The sequence below is a fragment of the Triticum dicoccoides genome, chromosome 3B, assembly GCF_002162155.2.
Source record: "Triticum dicoccoides isolate Atlit2015 ecotype Zavitan chromosome 3B, WEW_v2.0, whole genome shotgun sequence".
In the NCBI taxonomy this organism is placed as follows: Eukaryota; Viridiplantae; Streptophyta; class Magnoliopsida; order Poales; family Poaceae; genus Triticum; species Triticum dicoccoides.
In genome coordinates this window covers 148,327,370-148,336,643 of record NC_041385.1, presented here as the reverse complement: position 1 = coordinate 148,336,643, position 9,274 = coordinate 148,327,370, and the positions used below count along the sequence as shown (strand labels likewise).

The window sequence follows — 9,274 nt, the reverse complement described above, 5'->3', positions numbered from 1 at the left end:
GGGCTAAACGGGCTGGGCTAGGCACGCGGCACGCCTTGGGCCGTGCCTAGGCCTGGAGGCTGGGCACGCGGGCCGGCACGACACGGCCCGATTACGTTTATATATATATATATATATATATATATATATATATATGACCCAACGTGTAAAAATAGGCTAAAAAACGCTCAGTGCGTCAAATAATAGGCTAAAATTATGCAGCCCACCGTGCTAAACGGGCCAACGTGCCGGCCCGTTTACTAGCTGGGCCGTGCCTGGGCTGCAGGCTGCAGCACACGGGCCGGCACGGCACGGCCCGTATAATAATCGTGCCTTGGCGGGCCGGGCCGTGCCTGGCACGATTAGGATGGGCCGTGCCGGGCCGGGCCGGGCCGGCCCGTTTGGCCAGCTATACTAGTGCGTCCCTCGCCCTCGACACCTCCCCTCCGCTGTCCCTCGCCTCCTCACCCTGTCGCCGAGCAAAAACCCATTTCGAAAACACAGCCAATCCACCGGAAGTCCAGAACCCTAGGCACCCGCGCCGTCCCCAAACCCCAGCCCCCCGCCACCGCAGCGTGCTCCCGGTTCCGACGATCAGGAAGCGCGCAATGGCCGAGAAGGGTCATCCACGGGCGTCGGCTCCTCGGGCTGTCGCGGGCCCGCTGGCCAAGGCGCCGGTGCTGGGTGGCGGCTCCTGCGCCCCCTCGACTGCCCCAGTCCCGACCAAGGTTTCTGGATGGCCGCGTGCGTCTCCGGCCGGCCTGGGCGCGGCACGAAAGGGGGTGCTGCTTCTGGGCGGCGGCACTAGCGCGTCGTCGCCGGATGCTTCTCCGCCACGTCGTCTATCTCGGGTGATGTCTCCGATGAGCTGGGGTGGCGCGGGCCGGCTGGCCAAAACAGCGCGGCTGGGAGGGGCAGGCATCAGCAGCCTGCACGGCATGGAGGCCATCAGGCGCAAGGTACGGACACACGCTTCTCTTCCTCCATCCGCCCCTTCTCCAGTTTGATGTGTGTTGCTCAGCGGCAGCAGGCTCCCTGGTTAGCCTATTGGTGGTGATTAGTTCGAAATGTCGGTTAGGTTGTTGTGGTGAGATGGCTTCCAGTGTAATTGGACGATGATTTTGAGTTATTCGGGATGTTGCGATTAGTTATGTGGAATTGATTGCGCTGTATGAACTTAGTTATGTGGGTTTGATTGCGTTGTATGAACTTAAATATGGCGCCCCTCTAGGCCAAGTTGTCGGCCTCACCATAGAAGTGGCTCTGTTGTTAGTGCTGGTGTGGATTTGGCGTTTTCGCGGCCTTTCCCAACACCATATATAGGGGCTGAGCAAGGGCCGGGAGAGATTCCGTGTTATTTTGCTAGCTTACATGCTTTGTCACTTATCCGTCTTTGTGCATTGGTTCAGTCTTGCTCTCATTGCTGACAACTTGGTTCAGGTGTGCTTGGCTAGTTGTTAACATGCATAAGATGAAGTTTACATACATATACATTTCAGATTTGCGGTTGATTTTCCTGTGGTTGATTTTAGCCTACCCCAACTTGTTTGGGACTAAAGGCTTTGTTGTTGTTTTTTGTACTAGGTTCGCATTTGTTTCCATGTACATGAGTTCCACTTCCACTTTCAATTTAGTTATCGAATTGAGGTTTGCTTCGGTACATCTCCCTAGGAAAGTTTTCAATTTTTGATGCGATCAATGGCTGAGATTATAACGTACCTCTTTGCCTAAAAGGGTAACATGGTCCCTTTACGTGGTGGATTTTGAACCGACGGTTGTTTTCTGTTTTCATGCACCACATGAGAGAAACGAAGAAAAAATAATACTCCCTCCGTAAACTAATATAAGAGCGTTTAGATCACTATTTTAGTGATCTAAATGCTCATATATTAGTTTACAGAGGGAGTACTAGTTGCTTTCTTCTTCCTTGCGTACCCTCTCCCCCCTTGCAATCCCACGCAATCATCATATTCAAATCTATGGCAAACTAAGTGGATCTTGTTGCATGTCACAACAAGTAGGATCCATGTACTAGCCTCTGCTCATAAGCTCATTTTCCCCTTCAATTAAGTTATTATTATGCACTAATTCTTCACATGCATCTGTCCCTTTTACCAACAATGGATAAAAGAGAGAGAGGATCAGTTTGTTTGTGATCCTATGCATGGCCTGAGAATTGTTGGCACGTCGGGGTAGCAGGTGGTTCGTAATTGCAAATGCAATCCTGTTTAGTTTCAGATAATGAACATTGGGCAAAATTTGTTTGTGATCCTATGCATAGCAGGTGGTTTGTAATTGCTAATGCAATCAGGTTTAGTTTTAGATAATGAACATTGGACAAAATTTGTTTGTGATCCTATGCATGGCCTGAGAATTGTGGCCACGTCAGGGTAGCAGGTGGTTTGTAATTGCTAATGCAATGCGGTTTAGTTTTAGATAATAAGTGTTGGACAAAATTACCCTTTTCAAGCATTCCTGTATCAAATTTTCTTGTCTTGGTTACCTCTGGATGGTTACTGGTTAGGACTGTCAGCTTGTTTGTCTTAGTGATTGAATTGCTGCAGGGTGCACCATAAGTAAGTTGAGGACTCTTATCTTGTTCAATCAAACCAATTATATTTGTAATAGTTTTATTTTTCTGCAGTCTTGTGCATGGTGAATTACTATTTTCTATCTGCAAAAGAGTCTACCCTTTTGGCTGTCTCACACTGCGTTTAATTATATGACTCTAAATCCAAAGGAAGACATTTTATTTCTTACGTTCTGCTTTGCTTGTTTGACATAATTAAAACTGCTTCAATGTAGGTGTGTGGCTTGCTCCCACAGTCCTCATGCCGCACGTACTCTGCAGGAACAGGGGGGAACTACGTAAGTATCTGCAATAAACATACGCAAAAGTTGCTATTTAGGTTCATTATTTGACTTCACTTTTGTTACAGCAACGATATGCCACTGCTGCTGATGTGGCGAAACTCAGGCAGGAGCTTCGCTGGTTCCGTAAGACATGCCTATATTACCTGATGTTCGCGATCACGGCTTCAATGGCTGTTCCAACCAGTCTTTACATGTTAGAGACGCTGGCGGTGCGAGCTGACAACAAGGCCGACCTGGCAGGCAAGAAGTTGGATGAGCTGAAGGGAGAGGCCGATCTGGCAAGCAAGAACTTGGATGAGCTGAAGGGAGAGACCCACCTCTCAAGTAAGAAGTTGGATGAGCTGGAGGTAGAGGCGGACCTGGCAAGCAAGAGGTTGAATGAGCTGAAGGGAGAGGTGGAAGCAGAAAAGGCAAAGCTTGTCAACTTGGAAAAGAGGGTCCAGGAGTGTGAGCGCCGATGAGAAGACACCTTGAATGAATAGGCTAAGGTGAGAAGGAATGTTCAGTGGAAAGAACTTGTGAACGGCCAAACTGCAGTGCGTGATGTCTTTGAGTTCTGACTATGTTGCATGCTGTTTTGACATTCGAAACTAGGCAGGATTATGTTATGTTAGTATGCATGCACCTAGATGCAATTTTGTATGGATCAACCTATTGTTGTTTGATGGATGGCATACTGGGCACTGTTTACATCCCAGTGGAAAGGTGATGCTCAATGCAGGTGTTATAATGAAGGATTTTAGTATTGATCGTCCGGCCTTTTGTGTGGTCTGTCCGCTTTTACAAGATCCTCCCGATGCCGCTTTTTTTATCTTATATACACTCACTCCGTCCCTTTTTTGACACTAGTAAAAAATGGTCTTACACTATGGAACAGAGGGAGTATTATGTACTAGTGTTGCAATGTGAGAAACCGAGTGACATTATCAGATTCGCTCATTTTATAAAAATAGCACAACTCATGTGCTTCGCTATAAAGAAACACCAATTGTCATAGATTAGGCGAACATATGGTTTAAGTAATATGTATAAGGTCAATGTAACCTTTGAGTAGCAATTACGATCTTGACGCGCCGCGATCTAGCAGTGTTCGTGCAACAGGACTGCAATGACTGAAATTGCTCTCTTCCCTCTAAAAGAAACAGAAATAAGGCAACTTGCAGAAAGTAAGGCTCGACAATGTTTTTATCTGTGACGACACAGTTGGTCCTAACTAGGTTGCGACACTAGGACAGCCCAATACAAATTACGGAATGCTGCTAGTAATTACAAATAATTTTTAACAGACACAATGTCGATTGTCACTGACCACACATAGCTGAGTGCCTGAGTCAAGCATAAAAGAACATCTCAAACAAGGTCAGATTAAAAACGTCCGTTCATGACAAAAGTTCATCCAAATAGCCTCAGCAAGAAAGACACATATAAGGACAAACATTGAAAGATGAAACCGAAGTACATGACAATAGAATATATATATATATATATATATATATACATATATATATATATATATATATATATATATAAGAAAAGAAAATACAGCCCTCATGGGGAAACCAGTTCATACTGTTGGATTCCACACAAAGATAAGGTAGAAGCTGAATGGAACATAAGTTCTGACACATCCAAGTTCAAGTACACTGTGGCAACCTACTTATCCTCTACCACATTCATGGTTGACTTATAGTAGGGAATTGACACATGACAAAGTGTTAAGATATACACAAACATCATTGCCAAACAAATAAATCTTGAAGCCACAAAGTAAGTAGGTGGTTTATCTTCGGAGGCTGATAATAAGCTACACGAGCGCGACTTCAATGACCGCTCGCTTGATAACCTGGGAAAAAAAAGGGAAGTTATTGCATAATTATGTGAGCACATTCCTAGTTATGAGGTAGAAGAATTGCAAAAAATCTCAACAATATTGTAGGTCTTGCTGAGTTTACAAATAAAATTACAAACTTGGAAATAGCAAACTTACTTGCAGACCATGCTAAATTATAAAATAATAAATACACAAAAGTTCAACGGGTATCCAATATGGAAAATTGTACAAAAACTATTGAGTCGGTTCATACTTTTTTTTTAAATCCAATGAATGAAATTATGTGTTTCAAATATAGGGTATAATCACGTCCAACATTTCAAGCAATGGATGATATGATAAAAGATTGCTATGATTTGATCTATATTTAAAAGTACTTTGATATTGCTGCGATTTTGTGAATCTAAATAGTATTCCACAACAAATTTACAATCAAAGCTCAATTTTCAAAAGTTGTTCACCTTAAATAAATGATAAATCAACAAAGGGGCTAAATAAATTCATCGCATGACATATGTATGATATATCCGTATAACTCACCATCTAATAACCAGATGATTGGAAGAAGCTTTGTGTTTCATAAGCTCATTCATTCCTCTTTGAGAAAAATATCTACAACCCTGCAAAGTGCACTTTAATCAATATAAAATAATTAATTGTAGTAAGCAGTTATGATTAGAGTTAAAGTAGACAGTTATATCTACAACCTAAAAATTACGGTGATAAAAAGAATCCAATAAATCACGGGATTTTCTATTGCTTCTTCCATTGATCCATTCAGAATCTAACATTCTTAAGAAGTTGCTCCCCACTTCTACCTATTCTCTCAACATGCACACTATCCACATCATCACCATGCCACATCATCAATACTAAATAGGAGCAACGCACTAACTCATTTCTCTAAACATGCAGCCCTCCCACCTCACCAAGCTGCCACATCATCATTTATTTTGCTAATTAACTTTTTTACCCATCACAGAATATTATTCTGCCATGTCAGGAACGAGCGGTTCAAAGCATATGGGTCCAATGATGTTCACCCCTTCGTCTGCTCTCCCCTATTCATCTTCTGGGGTTCCACTTAGGAAACTGATCGAAAAAGCATTGATGGATTCCATTCAGCTTCTTAGTCTAGGGCAGTAAATTTTTGTATAATGGTTCCCTTCATTTTCCGTAGTATATAAATCACCACAATCGCCACTCAGGCTCGCCGTCGAGTCCTCACATTGTACGATTCCTTTTACGTCCTTGGCCTTCCTGTTTGGATCCCTCAAGTGGCTGATGGGTCGGATGGTGTGTTACCCGGCGATGGCGGCTTCTGGCGTCATCTACATATTTTCCAGAGTTTATACAAAACCGCATGAGAAAAGATCCCATCAAGTAGTATTCAGTAGGCTGTCTCTCTCCACTGTAGAGTCAGCGGGATGAATCGGAGGAACTAGCTAGCATCAACCAGGCAAAGGTACTCATGGAGGTGGAGAACGAGCAAGGCCGGAGGCTCTCCGCTCACGTCTCTTCTCTCCACTGTAGCACGCCCATGTCTCTTCTCTCTGCAGACCTCCTATTACATAGGCTGTACCAGATCTGAATTGTTTGCTGTCTCAGATGGTTTATTCAGAAGTTCAGATGTCTCTATCCTTCAGGTCTTGGGCCGGCCGTCTGCACAATCATGGAGTCATGGTTCTTTCATTCCTTTTCTGTGAAACTGAGAGTTTCAATTCCCATAATGTAACTAGGAAATTTCGTATGATTTCTGCAGATCATATGGGTTTTAGGTGGCTAATTTTTTTAGGTCAAAGTCTCTTCTTGGAACTGAGAGTTGTACTGGTTTCTGAAGCTTATGTTGTACTGGTCTTTTCTGCTCTTTTAGGATCACTACATATTTTTTGTGAGGGATTCACATTGCTAAATGTTAACCATATCTGTTACAGCATTTGAGGACAAATTCTGCATCGTACTTACTGATTGCTATGACCAGTTCAGATATCAACATGAATTTTCTTTATTACTGTATTGTCATATATCATGTAGTCTCAAATTCTGAAGGCCTTTTAAGGCACTGGCTCCATTAATCTTATATGATGTCTATTAATCTTTTTGGACACACTCAATCGCTCTGGTTTCTTCCTGATGTCTTTTGTTTCAATGGTTAACGCTGAAGCAGGCTAAATTTGAGTTGGTTAACAAGTTTATTAAGTGAGGATGTATCTTCACCTTTTGAGATTCAGAATAGAGATATTCCTGCTTGAACAGGAGCATCGTCGGTAATGAAAATTACGTCTTCGCTCTGCTCTTTCTATACGTACAAATGAACTCAGCTATGCAGCACATATACTTCAGTTATGATTATATTATCATAAACGTGTATTTAATATCTCAATGTCCCTGGTTGTTTCAGAATAAAATAGGTGTTGTTCATCGTGGTCCTGAAATACACAGTTTATCTATATAATTATTGTGATGGGCTGAAATATTGGATTGTTGATATATAGCTAAACTCATGTTGATCTCTATTTTTTTCCTTTGAATCATGTTGTTTTGACATGTCTATTTTGGTATTCACTTTAGATCTTACAGTGTGCTACCCATATGAAAAATAGATCTAATGATATTATAATCATTGTCCTTATATAAATAGTTCATACGGGACAGGCATGTTTCCATCTATTATTTCGGATTTTTCTTGCCTCCTAAGTGGGTTGTCAATGGTTTTCTATAATACGATATGGGAACACTTCTTCTACAAGCTTCAGTCATTTTCATGAAAGAGACCACGAAGGTATTGAATTAAAACAATGTTTCTTTCTATATGCAAGTGGGAAGTGCAGTTTAGTGGATTAACGAACCCATAAATCTGTCGGGGAATATGCACATATATTTCGGACTCAATATTAAGAAATTGTCAACACGTACCTCATTTCCACACCTTTGTGCAACAATGCTTCTTATAAATAGAATATGTTAATATATATACCTTTTTTGTTTCCATAGATGTCCCACAGCAACGCGTGGGGTATCATCTAGTTTGGAGAATTTTGGAGTCACGTTAATTTGTTATTTTCACTCTGGGGCCAAATTTCCAGTGTACATCCACAATGGAAAGAAACATGTTTTTTTATAGATTAGCAGAGTACAACGGAAGAAAAAAAAGAATGAAAAGAATCATGAATCCCGAATATAGTTAGCCAGTTAACATACTACTAATTTCGTTTTGCCACTTAATATGATATTTGGATCTCAGCAAGGAAAAGGGGAAGAACAACCCTAGATCTGATTTTGTTAATTTCGCACGGGCTGGAAAGAGTGTGCGTACCTTGTTCTTATTATTAAGAACACTCAGTGATTCGGAGGAGGTGAACTGGCGGAGTGAGCTTCGGCCATGGCTAATCCCTGGCAGCAGCCGCCGCCGTTCCTCCTTGATGGCAGCTGAAGTGGCCGTCCTGAGAAGCGCCTGCGGTCGCTCAAAGGCGTGACCGCAGATCTTCCTCGCCGCAGAACGAAGCGCTGCCGCCATCGGTGAGGATTGTTCCGCTCGCAGGTCTTATTCTCGCCGACGGCTCTTCGATCCTCTTCGTCTTGTTTCTTCTTTTCTTTATTTATTATTATTATTATTGAGAGAGAGTTTCGATTCTCTCCGAGGCTCCTATTTTTTTACTGGACGGCACGGACCGTGTCTTTTTGTATCCGCCTCCAAAACAAAGGCTGGCTCGATTCTTTCCAATACCCAGACGGGCCACCACTAACGGGCTGACCCATTTAGCATGGTAGTCGCTGTCGCTTTGTCTTTTCACGGTTTTATTTGGGTTTGTTTTTAATTTTACTTTGGTTGTCTCTGTTTTCCGAAATCACTAATTGAGGAGCGCTCCCCGCAACGATTAGTCGGGGAGTGCTCCCCGCGCGCCAAGTGTCACGCGCGGAGCGCTCCTGAGACTTTTCCGATGCGCTCCGCGCGCGACACTTGGCGCGCGCACGACTTCTCCCGCGATTTCCGGTTTTCGGTTTCCCTTTGTGGTTTTTCTTTTTTTTCACTTTAGTCCTTATACTTTTAATGTTTTATAATATCTTTTGATCTGTTTTGAGATCTGTTTCTCTCTGGTGTGGGCGAACCTCGTCGAGGACTGTTCTTTCTTTGCCGTCGTCTCCGCTCATCGCCGCCGCTGCTCTTGTCTCGTGGTTACGGCGGCAGCTGTTCCGGCCGTCGCGCTTGTTGCCTGCTCTTACGGCGGTCCTTCTTTAGCATCGAGCGCGCTTTCCCCTTCACGATATCGTCGTTCCCTACTGGTTGCCTTCGTGGGTTCCCTGTTTCCCTTATTCGTTTCTCTTTTTGTTCCCATTATATTTCCGGAATATGGAGATTTATGAGGTAGTTACGGGTGGGGACTACCAACACTATCAGATGTCAAGTTTCAACTGGGTTTTGTGGGATTAGTTCTTGATAACCATTATGTTCCTTGCAGTTATGGCTTGTCCTTTTTGCTGTATGCCTAGTGGCCCGTGTTCTTCTGTTGATTCTTCTGTAGATGGGTTTAGTGTGGTCCTGGATCGGCATTGTTGGAGGCGTGTTGTAAGAAAATCATTTTATAGTTG

At 43.1% G+C, this 9,274-nt stretch overlaps 2 protein-coding genes across 2 annotated transcripts; one reads left to right on the top strand and one right to left on the bottom strand.

Moving 5' to 3' along the window:
• Positions 1 to 565: 565 nt before the first annotated feature.
• LOC119281011 lies at positions 566 to 3,582 on the top strand. Its single transcript, XM_037561665.1, has 3 exons — positions 566 to 938; positions 2,785 to 2,847; positions 2,919 to 3,582. Exons 1-3 carry the CDS (start codon positions 588 to 590, stop codon positions 3,312 to 3,314), a joined length of 810 nt encoding a protein of 269 aa, XP_037417562.1. The 5' UTR covers positions 566 to 587; the 3' UTR covers positions 3,315 to 3,582.
• Positions 3,583 to 4,401: 819 nt separating this feature from the next.
• On the bottom strand, positions 4,402 to 8,318 carry LOC119275256. The gene is made up of 3 exons (XM_037556063.1): positions 8,001 to 8,318; positions 5,225 to 5,304; positions 4,402 to 4,696 (listed from the first exon to the last, which is right to left on the bottom strand). Exons 1-3 carry the CDS (start codon positions 8,199 to 8,201, stop codon positions 4,507 to 4,509), a joined length of 471 nt encoding a protein of 156 aa, XP_037411960.1. The 5' UTR covers positions 8,202 to 8,318; the 3' UTR covers positions 4,402 to 4,506.
• Positions 8,319 to 9,274: the final 956 nt, after the last annotated feature.

Bases quoted from the DNA above. Each gene is read 5' to 3' on its own strand.
- LOC119281011 (XM_037561665.1), top strand. From the start codon at position 588: ATGGCCGAGAAGGGTCATCCACGGGCGTCGGCTCCTCGGGCTGTCGCG. The intron at 939-2,784 runs GTACGGACACAC...GCTTCAATGTAG, and splicing joins TGGAGGCCATCAGGCGCAAG to GTGTGTGGCTTGCTCCCACA. The intron at 2,848-2,918 runs GTAAGTATCTGC...CTTTTGTTACAG, and splicing joins CAGGAACAGGGGGGAACTAC to CAACGATATGCCACTGCTGC.
- LOC119275256 (XM_037556063.1), bottom strand. From the start codon at position 8,201: ATGGCGGCAGCGCTTCGTTCTGCGGCGAGGAAGATCTGCGGTCACGCC. The intron at 5,305-8,000 runs GTACGCACACTC...TGCACTTTGCAG, and splicing joins TTCTTAATAATAAGAACAAG to GGTTGTAGATATTTTTCTCA. The intron at 4,697-5,224 runs GTGAGTTATACG...TTTTTTTCCCAG, and splicing joins AATCATCTGGTTATTAGATG to GTTATCAAGCGAGCGGTCAT.